General features: G+C 41.4%; 2 protein-coding genes across 2 annotated transcripts; both read left to right on the forward strand.

Annotated features, from left to right (window-relative positions):
• The first annotated feature begins 8,262 nt into the window (after positions 1-8,262).
• hao2 (hydroxyacid oxidase 2 (long chain)) lies at positions 8,263-11,717 on the forward strand. The gene is made up of 7 exons (XM_076104914.1): positions 8,263-8,411; positions 8,918-9,069; positions 9,173-9,456; positions 9,559-9,780; positions 10,438-10,596; positions 11,148-11,217; positions 11,316-11,717. Exons 1-7 carry the CDS (start codon positions 8,281-8,283, stop codon positions 11,369-11,371), a joined length of 1,074 nt encoding a protein of 357 aa, XP_075961029.1. The 5' UTR covers positions 8,263-8,280; the 3' UTR covers positions 11,372-11,717.
• A 567-nt stretch (positions 11,718-12,284) lies between these two features.
• On the forward strand, positions 12,285-26,237 carry LOC142970877 (kelch-like protein 9). The gene is made up of 11 exons (XM_076111332.1): positions 12,285-12,482; positions 14,070-14,126; positions 15,244-15,383; positions 16,050-16,225; positions 17,062-17,194; positions 17,743-17,939; positions 18,102-18,177; positions 18,591-19,148; positions 19,966-20,145; positions 20,800-20,913; positions 25,015-26,237. The coding sequence occupies exons 2-11, from the start codon at positions 14,122-14,124 to the stop codon at positions 25,509-25,511; spliced, it is 2,076 nt and encodes a 691-aa protein (XP_075967447.1). The 5' UTR covers positions 12,285-12,482; positions 14,070-14,121; the 3' UTR covers positions 25,512-26,237.
• Positions 26,238-26,942: the final 705 nt, after the last annotated feature.

Consider the following 26,942-nt stretch of genomic DNA (forward strand, 5'->3'; position numbering starts at 1 on the left):
CCGTTTCACTTCCTGTTTCATGTCATGTCCAACTAACACTTTCCTGCAAAAAAACGCTGACTCGAATTCTGACTTGTGCATTTGAACACATCGGGTTCCTTTTACAATAACTTCACAGGACAGGGCTCCAAATAATCTCTGGACACATGAATAAAGAGAACACTCTTGACATTCACCATAAAAAAAGCAGAACTTTGATGGACAACAAAAAAAGGAGCAGCGAGGAGGAGGAGGAGGAGGAGATGGCGTTTATGTGCAGCATGGAGACCAAAGTGAAAGTTAATGTCTTAATGCCCTCGCGGAAGAGTTCACAGTCGTCACAATGGCTTCAACCGTGCTTCGGGGAGGAATGAATCGCTCACACAAATAACGCTTTCAGCCGCCGCTGCATGGATTGAATCATAAGAGTCTTAACATGGCGTGACTGTGAGTTACGCTCAGATCTCTCCCAGAACATCAAATGCTCTGGACATCCATCACTCTGCCGCTACATGACATTTACAGCCACTGATGTGTTCGCTCCTTTGCCTTTTGCTTTGGCACCCTGAACAACGCTGCAGCTTTACTTCACATATAAACACAGAGGTTTTCTCTGCTAAGACTATTAAAATAGCTTCTGTTAACTTATGATTCCAGCTTTGAAAGTCTACTTTGAACAGGAATTCTCATCTAAAAGAGTCCAAAACTACTGGACATTTTTAATTCTTTCTCATGATTACAAGAATATTATATAAAATACTTGTACATGTTGCAGTATGAGGAATTGATTCAAGTTTAAACCGTATTAGAGAAAGTCTAATATCCATTTATCTTGTGTTCAGGTGAAAAGACAGATCTGTGTACGAGAGGCATTTTTATTTCCCACATTTCTAAAAGCTTTTTAACATAAAATGTATGAGATTTATTCTGACTTCAGGCTAATTAATAAAAGTGTTTAAAAGTTTATATCTGCATTTTCTACTTCAGACTCAGAACTGTAATCATTAACACATCTCTTAGACCAGTTCTTCTCAAAGTGGGGTCCAGTGAATAAAAATGTCACGTTCTCTGCTGTGTGTGAAAAGTTTAACAAACCACGATGATGGACAGCCGTCACAGAGTCCGCTGTGTGAATGTGGACTCTGCAGTATTTAGTCTGATAGTAAACCCGGGAGAGACAAAGAGGTGCAGGAGCCCAGAGCCTCGCACGATAACACCTTGACAATTCAACACACATGCTGGGCCTTTTCTCTTCTACGCCTTCGGGGGGGCAGAGCCTCCGCCAGCATGTGGAAGAGGTTTTCCACTCAGCTGAACGTCCAGCACCTCCAGTGCGGCGGACCCCCGGAGCCACGTCCAGCTCTCTGCGGTGTTAGGCACCGAGGCCAGCTGCGGATTAACACAATTTGCACCTCCTCCTCCTCCTCCTCCTCGGTGCAGGTAACACCCACGCCTCCCAGCTGGAGGTCCAGCGTGTCAGATTTAGCCCTTTAGCTCCACCTTCACAAAGCCAAAATAAAAACACACACGGAAAGCCAACGTCTCCTCAAGAAGCCAGCTTTTGTTACCCAAGATACAACATTCGCAGCGAGTAAATTCAATTCAAAAGCAGTAATGAAATAAGAGCGAGAGAATCTGATTTGGCCGTCACCGCTGTTTTAAAATGCTTGAACAACTTCTCCAGGCGTTTTGTTCCTGAGACACTGTGGCATTCATATTCCTTTCTCGCGTCCTGCCATCGACCCATCACTGACGGGCGGAGACCCTAACATAACAAGCTCTCATGATATCAAAAGGTTGGGACATCTGTGTTTTATATGTTAGGATCCTCAAAACACCCGTCAGAGTCCACGCTCCACTTGACAAGTCTGACATTTACAGAAAGTCTCTCACAGACTTTGTTTTTCTCCGGCCTTTGTCTTCTCATATTTGATCAGCGGTGGATCGAGTCTCTCAGAGTCTTTAATATCTGTGAGTGACACAACTGAAACATGAATGCCAGGCGTTCATACTTTAGATGAGTTATCAAAACAGGGTTTATTTAGCTGTTTGCTTGTTTAGCTAATGTAAAAAAGTTTTTTATTTCTCAAAGACAAACACAAAAATGTGATTAATCTGACCATTATTTTCTTAATTAATTGAGTTTTTCTTGGTTTTTAAAATCTCGTAAAATTGGAGAAAACTAACAATCAGTGTCCTCAAATGTCTTGTTTTGTCCACAACTCAAAGATATTCAGTTAACGGTCACAGACGAGTACAGAAACCAGGAAATATTCACATTTAAACAGTTGGAACAGAAACAGATCATTTAGACTTTTTTTCTTTTTTCTTCATTGCGATTAATCGATTGTCAATGGTTGCAGATTAATTAAATAGTTGACAACTAATCGCTTAATCGTTGTTCTAGTGGCTGTCAACACGTTTGAGAGGTTGCAGCCAAAGACGACGCCGGTGTTCCGGATTAACGAGTGATCGTGCTGTTGCAACACGTGTACGCACACGTGTGTGTGCGTACACGTGTGTGCATGTGTAAAAGGGGCTCGACACAAAGACGTTTCTGATCATCAAAAACAAAGAGAGGACAAGGCCGCAGAAGTTTGCAGTAAGGGAAGGAGATGAAAAAGGGAGGGAGGGAAGGAGAGAGCAATGGGAAAGAAGGAGGAAAGGAAGGAAAGAAAGATGCAGCAAGGAGGGTGGAAGGAAAGAGGATAAAAGGTTGGAAGGATAAGTGTCTGTCGCTCCTACAAACAATTGACCTGGTCGAGCTTTTGGTGTTTTTCCGGCTCACAGAGAGAGAGAAAAAAAGAGAGAGAGAGAGAGAGACGGGGGGAGAGAGAAATACAGAGAGAGAGGTAGAGAGAGAGACGGGGAGAGAGACAGACAGAGACAGACAGACAGACAGACAGAGGGAGAGAGAGGCCTGGGCTCAGAGTGCTGACGAGTGGCCGGTGTGTTGCATTGTGGGCGGAGCATCACACTGTGGAGGGGGTGGGGGGGGGGGGGGGGGGGGGGGGCTGCCCTCTGACACTCTTGTCAAATGAGAGAGGACCCGACACATAGAGACCTGCCAAATAAAGCTCAGGTGAAGGTAAGACACCGATTTCATCCATTTCAGTAACCGTGTTAGATTCTGCTGTTTAGCTTTCACCCAGATGTTTACATCAGGTCAACTATCGACTGAAAACACAGCGACGTGTAACAGAAGCTGCTTGAAGCTTCACCTTGTTTAGCAGCGCTGCCACACACCAGGTGTTCTAGAAGTTCACCTGGACAATGTGCTCTCTGCAGCCATTCAGGGTCTCAATGAGCGACACACACAGAGGCTCACATTCATCCTCACACACACACACACACACACACACACACACAAACAGAGATATATATATATCTATATATATATAGATATATAGATATAGATATATTCATCATAGCAGTACCACAGACATTTTTTCGACATAATATATACTATGACCTTTTTTCATGTCGTATATTTTATGTATTTAAACTGAAAGATTTATCACAAAATTAAATATTTATGAGAGTACAAATATTATTTTACACAATTTATTATAATTATAACTATTTTTCAAGGACTCACATGGGCCTTATTTAAAAAGTACTTCTTGAAAAAAAATACAGTAAAACAAAAAAATATAATTTTGTTATATATATATATATATATATATATATATATATATATATATATATATTAACTGTAATTGTCTTCTATTCAACTTTCATTTTAATCCAGATATATTGTACATATTGTTGTATTATTTTTTTTCTTGTTCTCATAATTTACTGCTATACAGCTTTTATTTTATTCCTATATTTTACATATTTTGTGGTATTTTTCATATGTTTATTGTAATTGTATTGTCGTTTGTACTTACTTTTATTTTTAATTTAATTTTCTCTAACTCTGTTTATCCAACTGTGTTTATGTTACGCATCAATACATCAACGCAAAGTCCTTGTAGGTACAATCTACTTGGCTATAAACCGGCTTCTGATTCTAGTTTAACCTACGTGTACAAGTACAGTGTAGTACACTGTGTAGTGTACTACTGTGTTTACTACAGTAACAGGTGTGACATCAGGGGTTAATTACAGTTCCTCTATAAAGACACTGAGCGTGTAGCATGTAGTACTGACTGTTTACCTGCTCTACACATGTTGAATGGAGCTTTAAGAAGTCATTCAGTGTTGCACTGCCCTCAAGTGTTCATAGTAGGAAACTTAAACTGTAGTATTTATAACTAGAGACGTGTTACAGTATGACAGTATCTGTATGTGCTGTAGTACTACGTCTGTAGTATTTATAACTAGAGACAGTATCTGTATGTACTGTATTACTACGTCTGTAGTATTTATAACTAGAGAGAGTATCTGTATGTACTGTAGTACTACGTCTGTAGTATTTATAACTAGAGAGAGTATCTGTATGTACTGTAGTACTACGTCTGTAGTATTTATAACTAGAGACAGTATCTGTATGTACTGTAGTACTACGTCTAACAAAAGTTCAATGTGAAAGAAATAGACACAAATGTCCCAGAATTTAAATACAGGGATCAGAAATGATGTATTACTGTTAGTATTAGAAGTTATTTTTACTGTAATACTACTGATAAAAAGTATATTTATTTACCTTTTCAAAATCTGCGATTACGAAGTGCTTCAGACAATTAAATAAAAACTGAAAGACTTAGATCAAATAGTAATATAATAAAGATACAATACACAAGTATACAAAATGTACACATACAGCAAAACATACACACATTTAAAGGGACATACACGCACAGAACCTCACACACATGCACATGTTTGCCAGATCTCTTCTCATCATTATGTTTAGAATCTAACTCTAAAAATAAAAAACATACATGATGAAAATATATTCCAACACTTACATCTGTACTGTAGTACAATGTATACTTTAACAGTAGTAGAAATTAGCAGGGTTGGGGATTTTTATAAATAGGGCCTTTGAACTGGAGGTCGTATTTATAGTAGTTGTGGTAGTAGTACTTGTTGCAGTACACATAATAATAGCAGTAGTTTATCGCTTTACGGAAATTAATATTTGAGGTTGTAGTATCAGCAGTTATTTATTATCAAAATGTACAACAATTACAGAAACAGTCGTAATAAATACAAATATCAGCTTCCTCCAACAATGCTTATTCAGCAAAATAACCAAATGAGAAACTAAGACGTTAGATGGTGCAAGTTATTGGATTGTTTTCTACAGCAGTGACATAACTGTGACAGGTTTGTGGTAGTACTAGCAGTAGTACTAGTAGTATCAGAGTTGTCAGTAGCAGTAATGGAGCTCTCTGTTTGGGTTGCAGGTGATGAGTCAGTCGGGAGAGAAGAATTTCTGCTGAGAGAGAATGAACGTTTGTAATCGGTGAGTAAACCGTCGTCTTCACACATCAGACTGTTCGTCTGCTCACAGAAAACATCTGGAAACTACTGACACAACAAGATGTTTTTCTTTTCTTCATCTAGAAAAATCATTCAACAGAATGTTCAATCATTAATCACAGAAAGATCTATTGTTTTTATTGTATTTCTATATATCGTGTACAAATTATAAGGATTCTATTAAACTATGTCGTTTGTTTTCCATTGAACATTTAATTTATTATTAATCAGTCAGTTATAGCTCAGTGTCCACACTGTTTGTTACCATTATCAACAGTAGTACACAGACTTGCAATTATTATACTTTATTTGCATTTAAAAAATAGATTATTTATCAGTAAAAACCAATATAAAAAAAAAAAATAGTTTATCATTATCACTTGATATCTAAATGTTCAACAAATTGCGAACTCGGGTTTTAATAAATTTCCCTTTAGAGCTGCAATTAGTCGACCAATTTATTAGTTGAACGACTGATTTATTGTGTTTCATATCATATTGAACTGAATATCTTTGGACCATTGACCGTCGATAAGAAGTGAACGTATTCATCTTAACGTCAGTAAATGGTTTGTGGAGGACCGTTTCTAAGCCTCGAGTTTGTAATTTTAGCCGTCACCATCTTTGTTTTTGTCAGTCGCCATCTTGTTTTTTTGGAACCAGAAGTGACACTAGAGGGAGGAGCTAAGTACAACCAAACGCTGAATAACACAATTTTAGGTGACCAAATGTTACAGTTACATGAGGTGTAAACACACTGTGAAAGATTTAAAGTTCAAAGACGAAAACACAGACAACTCCCAGACTGGACAACGCCGTGGTAGAGACCTGTCAATCACCGTGTAGCCCCGCCCTAAATCATCCCCTGCTTTATGGTCTGTTTGACTCTAAATGGACCATAATGTACTAAATGAACATCATGCTGTATTGAAGAAGACTTGAAACTAGAGATTGAGACCATAAACTCATGTTTACAATGTTTACTGAGGTAATAAATCAAGAGAGAAGTAGAGTCATTTTCTCATAGACTTCTATACAACCAGAGGAGTCGCCCCCTGGTGGTCACTAGAGAGAATGCAGCTTTAACACATGAAGCTTTGACTTCACTTTTAATGACCAGAGGTTGCCGCCTGCTTTGAACGGACAAAACAAGACACTTAAAGACATCACCTTGGACTCTGAGACACTGGTGATGGACCATTTTTTTATATTTTCTGACCATTTATAGGCCAAACGATTAATTGTTTAGTCTAGAAAATAATCTGCAGATTAAATGTTAATGAAAATGATCGTTAGTTGCAGCCTTATTCTCCTTTCAATTCATGACACACAGCAGACACACTGCAGAAATGAAGAAAGCAAACCTACTGTCTCCTTATGTCATGAAGCAACTGCAGCAATGTTTGTTGTTTTTCTAGTCACTCATGCGTTGGTGCTTCCTCAGGAAATCCTCTGTAGTTCACACACCAGCCCTCCAGCTGTTAGTGTTGTTTAGGGTTGAGTAGGAATATAACTTCTATTCTAAGCCACTGCTCAGGTGCCTCTTCAGTTTACTGAAGACGAGCATGCAGCTAATGATGGAAGTTTTACCCTCTAATGAAAGTCATTTTGGACTTTGATAAGAAGACAAACAGCTTTTTCGAATGAATTAGAAACTGTTGTGGGTTTATGTCTCAGAGTTTCCTCTACTTGGTGGTTGTATTGATATTGTTTTTGTTATATTTATAATTTAATTATATTCTTAATTGTTCTACTTGTTTTAGTAACTGCGTCCCCTGCTGTGCAACTTTGAATTAAAAACTCATTTAAATTACCAGCTCCCCAAATCTCCTAAAAAAGAAAGCTTCAGTTGTGGATGATAACTTCAATATTTAAGTATATTTGCTTTAGCTTTGTGGTACTATTCATGGTATTTTTATTTATACTCTTCTGCTTCACTTCAAACCACATGAAGACATTTGAATCAAACCATTTATTTGACAGATGTAGTGACTACTTTACTTGTAGAATCTGCATATTAAATGTCTTGCACTATTATTCTTTACTTGTAATGGAGTATTCTTTAACATTGTGGTATCACAATGACCTGCGTACAGAGTTCTAACCAAATGTTCTCCAGCTGTTGTGTGTGTGAGCACATCTGCATGCTAAGTACTATCTCTTTATTTATTCTTTAATTCAGATTGAATTTAAAACATTCTATTTTCAAATGCATTGCTAAAATAAGAGTTGTTGGCATGACAACAGCAGTATCCTGTGCATGTGTTAGCACGCAGGCCCGTGTACACAGCGTGTAGATGTGTGCGACTGTATCTGGACCACGGGGCACTGTGTCAGACGCCTCTTGTCCTCCTATAGCTGGAGTCGCCATCAGCACATTTCCAGCTTGTGGAAACACAATAAGAACAAAAGGTCGCCCTCGGGTCACACGGCGGGCTTTCACTGAGGCTCTGTGAGGGTTTGATTCTGACTGACACACAAACGAACAACGTGGACACAAGGATTCATCTCTGTTTCACCCCAAATAAGAGGAAACTAAAAACGTCGTTTTGACTCACTCAGATGTCAAAGTGTGGAAGCTTGACTGGTGAGTTTGTCGACGGCGTGTTTGCGCTGCATCTGCAGATACGAGGGCAGTTTCAGTGTGATGTTGCAACATCAGTTCTCCGTTGATTGAGTAGTTATTCTGTGGTAAGTCATGAAGCTCATAGTTCTTTAGCATTTGAAGTCTTGTTGCTGTTGGAGCCTGCAGCCATTTGTCTCACGCACAAAGTGTTTTATCGCACATGTTTTATCGTGCATGCAGCGTCAAATTGAAAAGGGATGATCTCTGTCGTCCCACACAGAGAGAGAGGTCGCTGTGCAGAGATGGCTATGGTGTGCCTGACGGACTTTGAGGAGTATGCAAAGGAGCATCTCTCAAAGGCCACCTGGGATTATTATGCAGCCGGAGCGGACGAATGCTGCACCAGGGACGACAATCTACTGGCCTACAAAAGGTACAGAGGGGGAGAATACAAGTGTGAGACGTTCAATGTCACCACAAATACACTAGTTGTAGCCAAACGCTGTATTTATAAAGATCATATGAGCACACGGGACACAACACATGTGTGGACTTTAGACTGCTGTAACTGATTTCTGTTCATACATTACAGTTTGTGTCAATGTGCCTTATTATAACCGTTTACATTTAGACTCAGCACTGATGCTGCAATGTTCTAGTGAATGAGGAACTGGTTTGAAAGTTGCATTGCCAAGGGGACATGATCTCAAGCTCACAGCTTACTGGTTCAGCAAAAACAGCATGTTGTCATCTTAAGAATCCTTATTTGACAAATACTGGATATTAAGATTTTGCAATTCTTTGTCAACAAGTTTAAATTTGGTTGGGTGATAAGTTGACACGCTGTCAATGACATACTGACTCAGAGTCATCCTGAACCCTCCATCCCCGTTAGGTTCAGTGTTATTGTTTGATTGTTTATCTGTACGTCACAATCAGGATCCGTCTGAGGCCTCGTATCCTGCGGGACGTGTCGGTGAGCGACACGCGGACCACGGTGCAGGGGACAGAGATCAGCTTTCCGGTCGGTATCGCGCCCACGGCCTTTCACTGCCTGGCCTGGCATGAAGGAGAGATGGCCACAGCTCGGGGTGAGGACCGTCTCCTACATTACCGTGACCCTGAACCTCTCAGATCTACATGTAAATTCCTTCCTCAGTAACCAACGTAGTGACTTCTCAAACCTCCTCACAGCCACAGAGGCGCTCAACACCTGCTACATCACCAGCACTTACTCCACCTGCTCGGTGGAGGAGATCGTGGCGGCGGCACCGAGCGGTTACCGCTGGTTCCAGCTCTACGTGTACCGGGACCGGAAGCTGTCCGAGCAGATTGTGCACCGCGTGGAGGGGCTGGGCTACAAGGCCCTGGTCCTCACCGTCGACGTGCCCTACACCGGGAAGCGCCGCAACGACATCCGCAACCAGTTCAAGCTGCCGCCACACCTCAAGGTGAAGAACTTTGATGGAGTGTTCCAGGTAACTATTCAACCTTTAAAAGAATACGTGTGGAGACATGGCAGGAAAACAATGAATGAGACAAGACAAAGTGTATGTTGAGTTTACCACGTGCACTATAAGCAGGAGACTGCAGCCCCAGAGGAGTACGGGATCCCGGCCAACACCTTGGACCCCTCCATCAGCTGGAAGGACGTGTACTGGCTGCAGTCCATCACCCGCCTGCCGATCATCATCAAGGGAATCCTGACCAAGGAGGACGCCGAGCTGGCCGTGGAGCACGGCATCCAGGGCATCGTCGTGTCAAACCACGGGGGGAGACAGCTGGACGGAGGCCCGGCTTCGGTAGCTACAGACCGAGTTATTTCTCCTGTTATATCACAGATCGTTTAGTTTCTAATGTTCATAGAAGGAGATGCAGGTGTAGACCCATGTCAGATGGCAATGACACTTACAGGATCAGTAATAGTTGTAGTAGTAGAACAAGAAGTAGAAGTAGTAATAAATACAGAAGTGAACAGCAGAAGCAGTAGTAGCAGTGGTGGTGTGGTTTTGTGGTTCTTGTTTTCACATTGACACAGAGTCGCTGTGCAGAGTGAAACAGTGCAGCACATAACATCCTGGTAAAGAAACAAACAAGATATAAACCTTTAAATTAGAGGTGCTGGTACGCAGATGTTCTTACCTTTGGACAGAGCCAGGCTAGCTGTTTCCCTCCGATTCTAGTCTTTATGCTAACCTAACCTAACAGTCTCCTGGTTCCAGCTTCATATCTAGCATAGTGGTTTTTATCTTCTTCTCTGCAAGAAAAGCAAATAAGGGTTTCTAACTAAATATCAAACTGTGAGAGAGCTAGTATGTGATAGTACGAGCATGTTCTGGTTTTGAGGTAACAGGTTGTTTGTTAACATCAGTGAGGAGGTAATCCTCTTTCAAAACAAAAGCGTGAAGTGTGAAGTGTAGTAAAAACTTTGACGTCTTCGCCTGCTGTGTTTCAAACAGATCGACGCCCTGACGGAGATCGTGGACACGGTGCAGGGGAGGATCGAGATCTACGTGGACGGAGGCATCCGAACAGGAAGTGATGTGCTGAAAGCGCTGGCCTTGGGAGCCAAGTGTGTTTTCATTGGCCGTCCAGCAGTGTGGGGCCTCGCGTACAAGGTACAAACAGCAACACACTGACCACTGTGTGATACTGTGAGACAGATTATAACCACGTTAAGCTGTTTCTTTTAAATTAAATAGTATCCGGGACAACTATCTGGCTCTCTTGACATATGTCCTCTCCACATACTCAAATGTTATCATTGAAAAGTCAGTGACAGTAACTTGCAGACATACGTTGATGAGTCTAAACTCAATAAATAACCATAAAATCAACATTTTAATCACTGTGTATTTTGTAACACCAGCCCTACTGTGTGTGATGTGGAGTTAAAAGTCTTCATCTGTCTTTGGCAACAACACAGTAAATAAAAGAGTGTGTTTACATGGACATGAATAACCCGTTTATGTGTTTGAGCAGGTAAACGCAATATCCTCAATATGATCATAACATGTTATTTATGTCCATGTAAACGGAGACAAATGAGAGTTTGTCAGTTGGAAAGAACAAACACGTTGATGTTGTATTATATTGTATGGAGCGTTTGTGTGATTCCAGGTTGTATTGAGTCCTTTATTGTAACTGTGGGTCCTGTGTGATCTCTCAGGGTGAGGAAGGAGTGAGGGAAGTGCTGCAAATCTTAAATGACGAGTTTCGTCTGTCCATGGCTTTATCAGGTGAGAAGTGCTCATATGTATTTGTGCCATAAATTAAAAAAACAGCAGTATTCTGTTTCCCCTGAAACAACAGATGTGTTTGTACTGATGTGGTCCAGGCTGCAGGAACGTGGCGGAGATCAACAGGAACCTCATTCAGTTCTCTAAACTCTAACAGACCAGCAGAGGGCAGCACTGAGGAGGACAGAAACCAAACAGCAGTTCTGAACAAGAGACTCCATTGTGACGAAGAATAGATTGTTCACTCATGACTTTATCATGTCAGGAAACATGCGAAACAGCTTCATGCACGAGTGAGACGGCGTCTCGGGAAAGCTGACGGGAGATTTAGCAAGTGAATAAAAAACGTTTTTGTTATTTTGCTTTTGGATTGGAGGGCATGGAGGCACTTCTCATGACACCAACACACTTCTTTGGGTTTTATAGTAACTAATAACGACATGAGCTACAGTTTGAGATGCTGAAGGTGTTTGTGGGTGAATAAACGTCTGTTGAGGTGATGAAGATCTTCTGGATTCATTATTAAGACGATAACAGACGGAGACGTCTTTTGTTTTTGTTTCCCGACTTTATTCTCAAGAGAATGTACATATTTTTAGTTTTAATGCAGGGGAGATTCAGGTGAAATATCTATTTTTGTTCAGTGTTTTAAATCTCTAATGCACATGGTATCAGCTACAGGTCAGATCCCCACCAGCCTCTAGAAGAACACCACAAACTGACACTTTAAAAGAGCAGAAGATCATTTTCTATGTTGTCTTTTTAAGCGATTGGGATGTTTTTAACTTTCATCAAGCAAAACACATAAATATACCATAAGATGTGAAATATGAATGTCAATGTCAGACAGTGCATTGCTCCATTTGGGTCATGGTGCTCGTCTCATCTACGTAGGAGAACCGAGGGCCCGCCAGAGCAGTGTGCCTATATGCTCAACTCAAAACCTTCAAAAAAAAGCAGCTTGTGAAACCTTTAGCTGATGATTTCACCGACAGTATTGCACAAGTGTGTCACATCTGGGTGTGGAGAGATGCACCAACAGTGCAGACAGTAAGAAAGAGAAGTAGCACAGGAAGTGAGTGAGGTCTCGTCGCTTTTTTTCTTTTTAAGGCAAAGAAACGTTGATGCTCAACCAGACGCGTCAAACTCTTTCAAACCAGCTGGCAAACGAGCGGCAGATTGTTCCTCTTAAGAGTTCTGGCTGGTTAGACGGGCAGGCTGGAGGGAGGCCTCGCGTCCGGTCTGCTGAGGAGGATCTCTTCCAGGTAGGGGCACCAACAGGTGTTTTTATAGATCCGGCTCCATGTGAGTTGATTCATACCGCTCAGCTGTGCAGGAGGGTTAATTCAGGCTGCAGGGGATGCATTTCATTTCACTCACTTTAATGTTTAAGTATTATGGACCCTGAGCTACGGTGTTGCTTCATTATTGCACTTGAGTGTGGTGACTTTGTTTTGTGTAAGAGGAGATTTAAGATGGACTGTAAACTGGTGGCCGACACCCGGTAGAAGAAGAGTTACAGGAAAGACATACTTTGATGGCTTTATGCAATTTATTTTAATATTAAAGGTGCAATGTTTAGATGTGGCCATTTGTTACAACAAATAGAGGGCAGCATTTACCCTTTACTACTGGATCTACAGTTACAGTCATCAGTTGTTAAATAAAAGAGAAAGCCACATAAGACTGGACATAAATAAGAGTAATGTTCTTGCTTTTGCCACTTTGTATTTAATCAAACAAACAAAAAACATAAACGGACACTGTACCTTTAATATGAATGACAAGTAGCTCTACTTCGTCCTCTCATGTTGGACAATAGACTGTATATAAGAAGTGGAGATAGTCATCGTGACGTCACCCATTGGTTTGTGGCCGTTTTGAAGCCTTGAGTTCGGCGATTTTGCCGTAGCCATCTTGGAATATGACCTGTCAATCACCGTCTAGCCCCGCCCTAAAGCATCCCCTGCTTTATGGTCTGTGTGACTCTAAATGGACCATAATGTACTAAATGAACATCATGCTGTATTGAAGAAGACTTGAAACTAGAGATTGAGACCATAAACTCATGTTTACAATGTTTACTGAGGTAATAAATCAAGAGAGAAGTAGAGTCATTTTCTCATAGACTTCTATACAACCAGAGGAGTCGCCCCCTGGTGGACACTAGAGAGAATGCAGCTTTAACACATCTGGTTTGATCTCACATGTTGCACCTTTAACAAAGTCACATAATGATTTTGAAATATTTGTATGTTATGACACGATGCAAAGATGCAACATTAAATGTTTTTTAAGTTACATTTCATAAAAAGACAAAATTGTGAGGTGAGAATGATAGAAGTCAGAGCTCAGTTAGTTTCAGTAAAAAAAAAAAAAAACGTCATTCACACATTCACACATACCAGAGAGTACACGTCAGACTGCTGCAGCTGAACATGATCACAAAATATCAACTATTTAAAAAACAACAACCACAAAGCTGCTGACACGGCTGATTTCATCTGATGATGAACACATAAGAAGATGTGGAGAAAGAATGTGTTGATAAATAAAACCTCACTGGATTATCCACAAATGTCATTAAACAACATAAATGTTTTTCAGGTTGGGAAAGGTCTGAGAGTTTAGAGGCCACATCAAACACACAGAATCCATCACACACACAAACTGTTGAGCAAGACACAGACATACTGTCTGTCATTCTACAGAAGAAGTGATATTTTTGCATTAGCGTGGATGAACTATTCCCGCAGACGTCAAAACATTGAACTCTTCGACACCAAACAATCGTGTGTCGCTCATAAAATCACATTTCTGTCGACTGAAGCTTTTATTTTGTCTCCTTGCAGGAAGTCTCAGCAGCGTAACAGCCAGCGTCCTCAGCCACAAGAGGCAAATGAGATGGGGTAAGGTGTTTCAACATTTCTCCTTTTAATGTAGTACATTTCTTCTCCCTTGTATAATATATAATTATACATTTTATTCATGGGGTGTAACTGGCTCTACCACTCACTGGAGATGAGTCTTGATGTTTGAAACAAGGTCACAGAAGATGAAAGTGTATGTTTACATATTTTATTCATTGTTTTCTGCCTAAAATCATTTCCCAGAATCCATTTAGATCAATACTACAACATGTTTAATGCACTCATGCAGTGTTAAAGATTGCATTTTCAGGTACTTATTTAATTTAACTAATTCAATAAATACATATTTAAGCAGCTGGATTCCTGCATACTTATATATGATAATAAACAATAAAAAACATACATAAAAATGGCAATAATAACTGCTTGAACTTTAAATTGTGTGTGTAAAGAAGAATATTTATCTCTTTTGCCCGTGGATTTTAGAAATGAAACATTCAAACACTTTCTTTCCTTTGTGTGACAGAATGTGCATTCGCTAGTTGTATTTATTGCTTCTCTGGGTGTTCTTTGGACTCCCTGTGTGCGAGTAGCTTGGCAGGAAACAGTTTAAAGAGGAGAAGTGGTCCTCTGGTTCCTCCTATTCAGATCACAGGATCCATGCAAATCAGATGAAATGCTTTTTTTAAGCTGCAGGGCTTCTTCCAGGAACCTCCATGAATCAAATGCTTCACATTAGAGATGGTTAAGTTAGGCTGTGGGCCATAGGAGTAGGTAGGCTCTGCCAAGTGAGCTGAAGGAAGTGGTATTTGTTTACAACCATAAGAGGAAGTGCTGAGAGACGAAACTCAGAGGCTAAAAGTGTACGATGAAAAACTGCCACCAGAGTTAATGAAACTCTCTAAATATAATTTGGCACGTGTTTGTCAAACCTGCTATTCCTGTTTTGCTCTAATTTGCATTAAATATACTGTGCATGATAGGTTTTTACAATGAAATAACAACACGGAGATGTTGTGGATGCAGCCGGGTTATTATCAGATTCCTCTTAACATCACTTAAGCCACAAAATAAAGATTTCACTGCAGGGAGGTGTTAAGTATTGGGGATACAAGATGATGCAGTAAAGAACCCACACTTCCTCGTTCCTCTGCAGGGGAAGTGGAGACGACAGCGGGCCGGGGAGGCTGAGCCGCAGGTTCTCTCGCCTGAGCAGGCATCAGTCCAGGGATCCTCCGAGACCTGCAGCTCAGCCGGAGAGACTTCCTGCTGCATCTGACCCACCTGTTCAACCAGGTGTGTGTGTGTGTGTGTGTGTGTGTGTGTGTGTGTGCGCGCGCTCCCTGTCTCTTTGATTTATATCTTTTATTATTTTGATCTGATACGAGGAAGAGAGGAAGCTCACACATGGCTAACCGAGGTTTGTGTTTGTCTCAGTGGTGGAAAGTACATTTATGTACTGTACTGCATTTTGAGGTACATTTGAGAGGAAATTATAGTACTTTTTTACTCCCTACATTTATTTGCCAGAACTAGTTATTAGTTACTTTTCAGATTGAGGTTTTACATCTTATGATTAGTTTATAAAATATGAAATATGACACTATACGTATTTATACTACTATCCTGACTATATCTCACCTATAATACTCTCTATACTTGTACTTAAACCTGCATTAAATATTTTGCTAACTGTTGCTCATGTTCATACTGCTCATACTGTACATATCTTGCACCGAGGCTATAATTATAAAATTATAATATACATATTGGGGGACACACATCCCCTCAAATATTCAGATATGCCTAAAAAATACATTTTGATACTTTGAGTACATGTTGCTGCTAATACTTCTATACTTTATATCCATCAGGACCCACCATCAGTAGTTCCTTGCACCTGCACCAACAAAAGTATCACGACTTTTCTCATCTCTTAATATCTCCATTTGGGTTTGATAGATGACCGGCCTTCTCCACCAGCTCCGGCTCCGGTTCCAGCTCCAGCTCCAGCTCCTCTCACCCCACCCATTAAAACGCCACCTATACGCCCAGATAGAGCCACAAAGCCCAAACTTCCCCCTCGGCCACTGTCCAAGGTGTTCAGCAGCACTGAGCATGGAGCAGCTGTGTTGCAGGTATTTATTACTTTTTTGTGTTTTTATGTCACTTATTAACAACAACAACTTATTTTGGGGCACAAAAATGGAAGAAATCAACTATTTCTCAACGTCATTCTTAGGCGTGAGGCAGGAGAATGATAAGCGAAGTCAAAGCTTCATGTGTTAAAGCTGCATTCTCTCTAATGTCCACCAGGCGACTCCTCTGATTGTATAGAAGTCTATGAGAAAATGACTCTACTTCTCTCTTGATTTATTACCTCAGTAAACATTGTAAACATGAGTTTATGGTCTCAATCTCTAGTTTCAAGTCTTCTTCAAACAGCAATACAGTGAATATAAGTGATCATATCTGGACTGAGGAGGAGTGATGTAGAGACGCCGTATACATCTCTGGTAGAGACCTGTCAATCACTGTGTAGCCCCGCCCCTAAAGCATCCCCTGCTTTATGGTCTGTTTGACTCTAAATGGACCATAATGTACTAAATGAACATCATGCTGTATTGAAGAAGACTTGAAACTAGAGATTGAGACCATAAACTCATGTTTACAATGTTTACTGAGGTAATAAATCAAGAGAGAAGTAGAGTCATTTTCTCATAGACTTCTATACAACCAGAGGAGTCGCCCCCTGGTGGTCACTAGAGAGAATGCAGCTTTAACACATAAAGCTTTGGCTTCACTTTTCAGAACCAGAGGTTGCCGCCTGAATATTAACCACCAAATCCCACAGTATTAACACAATAAAAAGGCAAAGAAGAATCTCGTAGAAGCCACCAATAAATATAACGTTATCATAATAAGGAATTAATGATGCAACACATTAAGTTATTCGGTATTGTTTTTCCTGCAGGGCTTTGATGCTTTTCGGGCAGATACGACTCTCTGTGACGTCGTCTTGGTCCCCGGGGACAGCGGGGACACTTTCCCAGTCCACAGAGTCATCATGGCTTCGTGTAGTGACTATTTCAAAGCGATGTTCACAGGTGAGAGGTCACGTTTTTTTAACGTCGCAAACTCTGGCTTTCTTAGCTCAAGACATGGTGAAACACACTTTACTATGTAACAGCAACACTACATGTAATAGGCCCTTTTCACGGCCGCCGTTTTGACTTGTCATAGAAGGGTAAACACAGGTGTAATGGATCAAAATAATGAATGGTCTATTTATTGTTTCACAGCCAGTCCACTAAATAGAACAGGGTCGCAATTCATTTAAAATAACACCCCTACAAAAGGACCTACATGAGCATACTTTTATACATTAAAATTAGACATTGATAAGAGACACATTTAGGAAAACACCACCACAGTGTCAAGACTACGAGTCTACAGAGTAAAAGAAAAGAGGAAGAACTTGACATTCTCCTGCATTAAACTTCCTTTAAACATAATTCAATACTTTTATTATCCTCTCCCTGCATAATGTCTGAGCTGCCAGGCTTTACGGTGTCTTTGTGTGTTGCTGAATGTGCATTAAAAGAAGATGCATTCACCTCTTTGTCTCTTTGTACTTTGTTCTGTCCTTGTTAAGGAGGCATGAGGGAGCAGGAGATGAGAGAGATCAAGCTGCACGGGGTCACTAAGTTGGGTTTAAAGAACATTATAGACTTCATTTACACATCCAAAGTCTGCCTCGACATGAGTAATCTCCAGGACACTCTGGAGGCGGCAAACTTCCTGCAGGTCATGCCCGTCCTGAGATTCTGCAATCAGCTTCTGAGCAGCGAGGTGAGAGAATTTGCCTTAATTTATATTCAGCTAGAGGTCTAGCTCGTTAAGCTGCACTTCACTGTCCTTTAACGCCCTCTCTGCCAGTGTCAATCACACAATACAGAATAAAGAAGATGTTTGTGAGTGACTCTTGCATGTGGTTGTTGTTCTTCGATGCAGATCACTATTGATAACTGTGTGGAGGTGGAGCGCATCGCCATGGACCTGCTTCTGGCGGACGTTCAGCTGAATATCGGTGAGTGTTCACAACACTGATGTCAGAGCACAGAAGCAACGGGACTATTAAATCTGCAATAACATGTAGATGAGGTGGAAAGTGGGATTAGCATAGAACAGGGGGGGGGGGGTCCAATCCGTCCCGCTGGATGACTTTGCAAAGCTGCAGAGAAGTCATTAATTCCAATTTTTTGTAAGATATCATACGAACTTTTGTATGAGGCTACAATGACAGAGATGATATCGAATTGTTGTATTGGAGTTGTAGATCCTCAGATCAGATCCTCAGCAATCCCTAAAACGCTTCATTATTTATATCCACTCTTCTATTATCAAAACATCCAGAAAGAAAACTAAATATCACACATCATTCTGGTTGAACAAACTAAAATAAGATGATGATGTTGATCCTCTTTGTTGTGTCAAACCCAGGTGAGTTTGTGAGCCAGAACCTCTCAGCGTTGGTGGAGTGCGGCCGCTACCTCCAGCTCTCTGAAACCAGCATGGCCAACGCTTTGTCCAACAACACCCTGAAGGGATTCTCTGAGATGGAGCTCTACCACATCGCCAGAGGATGGCTGGACCACGACTCCCCCAGTCGACGCTCCTCCGTCTACGCCTTGATGCGCCACATTCGCTTCCCGCTGATGAGCCCCAACGAGCTGATCCAGATCTCCCAGGAAGATGAGGAGGGAGGGGACTCCATGATGCGCTCTGAGACGGCCTGTGTGAACCTCCTGCTGGAGGCCAGCAACTACCAGATGATGCCTTTCATGCAGCCAGCTCTGCAGACCGAGCGGACGCGAATACGCTCGGACGACACCCACATCCTGGCTCTGGGCGGCGTGATGCGGCAGCAGCTGGTGGTGAGCCGGGAGCTGAGGCTGTATGACGAAAAGACCCGCCTTTGGAGGGCCCTGAAGCCCATGGAGGCGCCGCGATACCAGCATGGCGTGGCTCTTCTTGGCGGCTTCCTCTTCATTGTTGGAGGTCAGAACACTTCACACTCTCAGGGCAATATCCACCTCAGGCAGGTCAAACTGCATGTGTTCATTTAACATGGGTATTTAACTTTGGGGGAAAACACATACACACTGAATAGAGGAAGCTACATTGTTGATGATGGTCCATGCAAACTGCAGGATAGGAACATAACCCAAGAGAAGCCATAGTTTTCTTGGTGAAAAGCCTTGAATTCTGCATTTTGGCTGTTGCCATCTTGGATTTCGGTCCCTGGATCTTGTTTTTTTGCGACCAGTGAACAGGAAGTGACCATATTTGGACTGTGGAGGAGTGACGTAGAGACGCCGTCTACGTCTCTGGTAGAGACCTGTCAATCACTGTGTAGCCCCGCCCTAAAGCATCCCCTGCTTTATGGTCTGTTTGACTCTAAATGGACCATAATGTACTAAATGAACATCATGCTGTATTGAAGAAGACTTGAAACTAGAGATTGAGACCATAAACTCATGTTTACAATGTTTACTGAGGGAATAAATCAAGAGAGAAGTAGAGTCATTTTCTCATAGACTTCTATACAACCAGAGGAGTCGCCCCCTGGTGGACACTAGAGAGAATGCATTGGTTTCACTTTTCCGAACCGGAGGTTGCCGCCTGGTGAAAAGGCACTTTGGTCCTAGACTTGCATAATTTAATGAGTTAGCTGGAAGGGAAGAAGTGATGGTACATCGTTCATCATCAAGACTCAACGTATGACCGAATTATATAAAGAAATGAGTAGAATAAATAAATGCTTTTTTTTCACCGATTATAATTTATTCCCCATTAACACAATTCTTGTTCTCAGGCCAGAGCACTTACGACACCAAGGGTAAGACGGCCATCGACAGCGCCTACCGCTACGACCCGCGCTTCGACAAGTGGCTTCAGATCGCTTCGCTCAATGAGAAGAGGACCTTCTTCCACCTGAGCACGCTGAAGGGGAAACTGTTTGCAGTCGGAGGAAGGAATGCGTCAGGAGAGATTGGTGAGCAGCTGATAGTTCTTGTTCCACTACTGCTGCCAGTACTGCTTTAATTTGGAGTCATGTTTCTGTTGAATATTCTCTGTTCAAGCTCTGTTTGTTAGTCTCCAACAACTCTAAATATATGTCTCTTTAGCTGCTAAATGCTCTACTTTGTTCACTAGCTAACTGTGTCTGTCTGCTGTTTCCTGCTGTTACAACCCAGCTCATTAAGAGAAAAAGAAATAGCATAAAAATATATGTTTTTTCCAGTTCACAAGTTTAAGTTATTTATTTAAGAAACAGGAGCTCTTTTGTTATAAATATGTTAATTTGAGTTAACAAAAGGGGAAATAGAAATGATCCCAATCCCGTATTTAAAGCACTTTTAACAAAATAGAACTGGCTGAATATGCCATCAAACTTTAAATAAATGGAGTTCTGTTTCATTCATCATTCAGTTATAATTTTGCTAATTTGATGAACTTCCTGTCCGTCAGAAGTAAAAATTTTCAAAGTACTCGTGCAAAAAAACACATTGTAGATCACAAATGTTCCCATAGGAATGATTTAGCTTCCCATTGACTCATAAACGTGCACAGAGCTGTGGTGAAACGAGGCGTTGATGCTTGAATTCAATTCTACTTTTCCCAAATGTCTCTCTGTCACGTTGCTCAGACACGGTGGAGTGCTACAACCTGAGGAAAAATGAGTGGACGAACGTGACCAAGATGGTGGAGCCTCACTATGGACACGCTGGAACAGTTCACGGGGACCTCATGTACATCTCCGGTAAGCTAACGCTGATCAACACAAAACTCAGAATGTGTCTGAGCTCAGTTTATCTTCTCGTCTCTGTCATTCATGAAGAAACAACAGGAAATTGTACATTTATTATTAAGTCAATTTGTGTACGTGACACATATTGTAAATTAGGATCCTTTAACTGCTGGACACACAAATTAAACGCATTCACGTGAGCAACGGTCAGAGCTAATGACGTAGTATTAAATACTGAGACAGACCACTTATGGTGGGCGGGTTGGGAATTGGTCCAATGTTTTGTGACATTTTGTGACATTGTAGTGTAATGTCGTCCCAACTGACAGAAAAAGAAGTCGTGCCCACTGACATGATAAAATATGGACAATTCATGTCGCTCAACATAAAACCAGAAGATTAAAATGTGACTGTTTCACAATCTGCCGTGAGACTGTGTTGCTTCATTCAAACTCAACAGAAACAAAGTCATTAACACTCTCTTGGTTAGTCTTTCCACTGTTCCACCAACCACCAACTATTGTTTAGTTGAAATAAACTCTTTATTCAACGAGTATTATTAATATTCTCTCCTAAAAGCCAACGGACTCCATTGACAGAAACCTCGCTGATTGATGTAAAAAACACTCCATTCAAACTCAACAGAAACTAATTAAAACTCATCAAAACCATCTTTGTCTTTTTCACGTTTCCAACAATCACCAACTCTGGTTTGAGAGTTTGAAAGAGAGACTGAATAAGTTACAGACATAAATAAGAAGTAACCACCGTAACATGTCGACTGTTTTTCACGGTTTTCTGTCACGTTGACAAACCAAAAAAAAACAGAAAGACTACTGGTCTACTGGCAATGGGAAAGGACTCTATTGCCTATGTTTTGCAGGTTTTCCTGCATATGCACACTCATTTTGGTGGAAAAAGAGAGAGACTCAAAACTTTTTAAAAGGCACAATAAACAACTGTTTTAAGTCCTCATACTTTAACAACAAGCCATTGTATTCATACTCTACCCTTATGACTGCTTTCAGTTCTGCTGCCTCTGTGGTTAAGTTTCGCAAGAACTACATGTTCAGAGAAAGATCACAGTCATGGTTGGAGTTGCACAAAGCTTGCCTTCGTGGTAAAAAGAAACCAACAGTGACTTTTCATAGCGGGGGACGCAACTCTCACAGTCTGCAGTGTTGGTGACACATGCGTCATACACCCGAGCATCCATCCGGACTTCCCCACTTAAAGGTTTGTCACAGCTGTAAGACAAAGGTCTCCTATTAAGGGCAGTTATTAATCACACTATTGATGAAATCTACACAATGGTCATTTTAAGTGTTTCAACAAATGACCTGGTAAAAGACTTCATCAGGTCATTTAAAGTAGGAATATAAATTCCTCCAGTGTTCAGAGTCCTGCTGGAAAATACAGTGTTGTTTCCCATCCGTCCACCTGGTGCCCTCCTTCTTTCCTCCATCACTGACTGCCCCACCTACTCAGCTGCCCCTCTTCTCCTCATCAGCTTCCGTTAGCTCTAGACATCCTTTAAAATTGCTGAACTGACCAGTTTGTCTGTGTTTGTGTCCAATCGTGCATTTCCTGAATCGTGACAGATACCATCTCTTCACTCCCCAAACTCAAAATCTTTTGATAAAAGTAGAATTAAGTTTAAAGGCCTTGAAATGAGCTCTAACCCTGCAGGCCAAAATGAGAATAGGAACAAAACCATGACTCTGGACCTACTTAGCTCACTAAGACCAAGCAGCTGGTTAAATACTTTAAAAATCCTTTAAAATCTCTGGCTGTTAACTTTGGCAGGAATGTGCATGTGTATTGTTGTGTGTGTGTGTGTGTGTGTGTGTGTGTGTGTGTGTGTGTGTGTGTGTGTGTGTGTGTGTGTGTGTGTGTGTGTGTGTGTGTGTGCATGAGAAACTGCTGCTGGAGGTCCAAAACACCACAGGATACCTTCAAAACAATGATGACGCTCCTTCCTGATGGGTTCATAACAGGCTCGTTCACGATGAGTCAAAGCTCGGCTGTAAAGTGGGCGAGTTGTGGGGGCAGCAGCAGGGGGCCGTGACAGTAAAGCTGCGGTCAAGTTGGACAGTTTCCAGCAGCCTTCAAAGAATACACAGGAAGTCACAGAGATAGTTACATCCTGTTAGAGCCGATCTGTAGGCTACTCGTACTGCAATGCATTGTATCGTCTGCCTTGTAGAGCACTTTGTAATTGTTGCTCGTTTCGGTAAGTGTCATATAAATAAGCTTTGTTATTTATTTATTACTTTTAATGTTACAAACCCTCTGGAATAAGTAAATACTGGATCTTAAAAAATGAGTTATTGACAAACGCTTGCATGGCTGGCCGATTTGAAACCACTTCCTGTTTAGCAGCACACTCTCTGCCCTCAACCTGCTGTCTGTCAGGGTTCTTAGGAACCTCGGACAGAAAAGGTTTGAGGGAAGAAACTGTTTCGCACGAATGGCTGAGAAGCAGGAAACACAACAAGACCTGTGGTTGAAGTGGGTCCCAGTACTTTGCAACTAATTAAAAAACCCACGACTCTCGCAAGCTCTAAAGTGTCGGTGATGTTCACCAGAATACACAACAGAGCAGACGCATATCTATTTCATTCCACCAGGGAGCTTTTGAGTTTGAACCTCGGCTCAAACTGCGACTGTGAAGAGAGAAAGATTCAGAAAAGAACGCTGCGAGCATTTATCTTATCAACGTGTTATGTCTAGCATGCTAACACAAACAGAAACAGCTCAACATGAACATTCATACAAACTGTTCCTGCTCCAGTATCCATGTGTTTAAGACCTGGTGTGGTCGGCCCACTCCTGAAACATGGCTCTCTGTGAGCTCAAGCAGCTGCCCACTTTTGATTTAAATATTGAATTCATTGGTTATCTGAAAACCCCCCAAAATGAGCTGAAAGTAGCTGAAAACGGCAGTAGCAGAGCAATGGTCTTTTTTTCAGATTCCTTAATGTCTTGACATATGTGATAAAACGACAACTAGCAAATATGAGGTGAAGGGAAAACAATATATGAGATTCTGCAAATTTTAGAGGCCCAGAAGTCCTGAAAGATGATGTTTTTTTTCTTTTGTAACTTCCTGCATTCAAAGCTAACATAAAAAATGTTGCTGAAGGAATTGTTTGATTAATTCAATGGACTTTTTTTCAGACTCAGTCTGTAGAATAAAATGTTCATATTTGCTATGTTCAGGGCAAAACATGGAAAAAGGAAATTCTCTAAACACACTTCTGCATGTTGTAGCCCATTAATTACAAGTACTATAATTTCCCAGCATGTTCCAAATTCTTCTATTGGTTCTTACCGTGTCCTTGAATTCACCAAAAGGGAGAATTTTCGAACTATCTATTTGAGATTGAATTGCAGTTGTGGTGACAACAAGGCCTGCCTAGATTGTAAGAAGTTAGTGTACAATCATTTAGTTAATTAGTTAACACAGAAACACAGAAAAAGGAAATTATTTTAGTTATGCTGTTACGTTCCAATGTTATGTTGTTACATTGTTACGTTGTTACATTGTTACATTGTTACGTTACATTGTTACGTTACATTGTGACATTGTTACGTTGTTACATTGTTACATTGTTATATTACATTGTTACATTACATTGTTACGTTGTTACATTGTTACGCTACATTGTTATGTTACATTGTTATGTTACATTGTTACGTTGTTACATTGTTACGTTGTTGCGTCGTTACATTGTTACATTACATTGTTACGTTACATTGTTACGTTATGATACGTTGTTACGTTGCAATGTTACGTTAGGATGTTACGTTGTTGCGTTGTTACATTAGGATGTTAAGTTATGTTGTTAAATTATTATGTTACAATGTTACGTTATTATTTTTATCATAAATCATGAACGTCAATCAAGTAGTTTTGTTCCCCTAAACCTTATCAATCATTTCACAACTTTAACCAAGTGGTGCGTTTATGCAATTCATGAAATGGATTTTTGTTTCAGAAACCTCGACATTCAGCGTACTCTGTGGTTTGCAGAAACGTACAATGGAAACATTGTTTTTCTGGCGACTTGGTTGAATGAAACATTTGTTGAATTCTCTCTCTTCACACAGGTGGAATCACCCGTGACACGTTCCAGAAGGAGCTCTGGTGTTACGACCCCGCCACCGACACGTGGAGTCGCCGAGCCAACATGATGGAGCTCCGCGGCCTGCACTGCATGTGCACTGTCGGCGACAAACTCTACGTGATGGGCGGGAATCACTTCCGGGGCAGCACCGACTACGACGACGTCCTGGCCTGCGAATACTACAGCCCGGAGACAGACCAGTGGACGGTGGTGGCGCCAATGTCTTGGGGCCAGAGCGACGTCGGTGTGACGGTGTTCAACGGGCAGATCTACGTGGTGGGAGGGTATTCCTGGAACAGCAGATGCATGGTTGACATTGTGCAGCGGTACGATCCGGAGCAGGACGTGTGGGACAGGGTGTTCAACGTGCTGGAGCCTCTGGGGGGGATTCGTTCCTGCACGATGACCGTTCATCTGCCAGAGGGGTCAGTGGACGAGGCTGAGATGCAGGAGGGTCCGCTGCCTACAGCTAAGAGCTGATACTGCACCACAGGGGGGGGGGGGGGTTCCGATACAGGAAACAGTGTAGGTTGCAAACATGAGCAGGTGCAAGCGTGGCTACTTCTCTAACATTAGCATTCAGTGGTTTGCACCTCTTTACTATTTCTATAGTGCCGTTTCCTGTCTTTGCTTTTATTGTCAGCCATGAAGCATCCGTCCTGCTGTGCTGCGTGTGTTCTTTCTCTCCGCAGTCTCAGTTTGTGAAAGGAAACGAAGGTCAAATTGGCTGAACATCGATTCAGGGAACATTATCGCTGTTTCACAAACTGAAGCGACATAAAAAGAGGTCAAATTGACTTCCCAAGTGAATGAAAATGTTTTTGGCGACACCACAGCTTCTGAATTCAGCATGGAAATACTGTGACTAAAGAATAAAGCTGTCATTATCTAAGTCTTTCCATCACTCTCTGATAATCTTACAACTCGAGACCAAACGCAGCGATGACTTTATCCTGCTAACAAGCGCTGTCTGTTTAACTAACAAGCCCTGTCTGTTCAGACAAGTAGTCGAGTCATAAGACGTCGGCAAAACCAACAGGAATTTGGAAATTCCGTCTGTTAATTGAACGTGTGAAGTCCACATTTTTTCAAATTACAACTGCCGATTAGAGCTCATTTCCAACAGACATGTACAAATATCAAAGTTATGTTTTGTATATATATGTATATGCAGTGTTTTAAGATGAAAATAAACTGTTGATGTCACACTCATTCACTGTCAGTGAAGGCCAAAGCTCGTATTAACACACACACACACACACGGACCTCACAAGTGAAGGACGACGAAGCTACCCTTGAGACATCGACCTTCACCTTCCAGATAAGACAACAGTCAGCTGCGATATCGATTTCTACGCCGAGGACGACAAATACTGAAGAGTAGATGGCGAGTCTACATAGAAAAGATGCACAAAGCAGTACTTTATACTGCACAGTAAGATGTGAGAGGTGGCCTAACCCTGCTGCACTCTTAGTTCAAATAAAGCAAATAATCGACATAACAAATAACTTGAAAAGAAGCCGTAGCTCAACGTCAAGACACTGACACTTTTAGGCCCCTGATTGAAGTGTAGGAAATGTTTTATTCTGGGGGTGCCCAGACATGATAATACTGCTCGAGAGGGTAAAAACCCTGCAGCACTCAGGGGTTTCCACCACACAGCCACATGAACCAGTGTACCCTTTACTGAGCAAACCATGGCCAACTATAATTCATCACGAGGGAGGGAAAATATTTGGCCATCTGGCCGACAGATGTCACCTTGAAATGTGGAGTCTTGTTTGTTTTGGCTGCTCTAGCCTTGTACCTTCCTCTGGAGAAAAGTATTTAATCATTGTACCCGCAGTACAGATCTGATCTACTCATCTTTAATTTTAAAGGAACCTTGTTCAGCTGCTCCTCTGAGTTTC

This window comes from Anarhichas minor, unplaced genomic scaffold, assembly GCF_050575085.1.
Source record: "Anarhichas minor isolate MPS153535 unplaced genomic scaffold, ASM5057508v1 ptg000004l, whole genome shotgun sequence".
In the NCBI taxonomy this organism is placed as follows: Eukaryota; Metazoa; Chordata; class Actinopteri; order Perciformes; family Anarhichadidae; genus Anarhichas; species Anarhichas minor.

Bases quoted from the DNA above. Each gene is read 5' to 3' on its own strand.
- LOC142970877 (XM_076111332.1), top strand. The intron at 19,149-19,965 runs GTCAGAACACTT...TCTTGTTCTCAG, and splicing joins CTTCCTCTTCATTGTTGGAG to GCCAGAGCACTTACGACACC. The intron at 20,914-25,014 runs GTAAGCTAACGC...CTCTTCACACAG, and splicing joins GGACCTCATGTACATCTCCG to GTGGAATCACCCGTGACACG.
- hao2 (XM_076104914.1), top strand. From the start codon at position 8,281: ATGGCTATGGTGTGCCTGACGGACTTTGAGGAGTATGCAAAGGAGCAT. The intron at 9,781-10,437 runs GTAGCTACAGAC...TGTTTCAAACAG, and splicing joins TGGACGGAGGCCCGGCTTCG to ATCGACGCCCTGACGGAGAT. The intron at 10,597-11,147 runs GTACAAACAGCA...GTGATCTCTCAG, and splicing joins TGTGGGGCCTCGCGTACAAG to GGTGAGGAAGGAGTGAGGGA.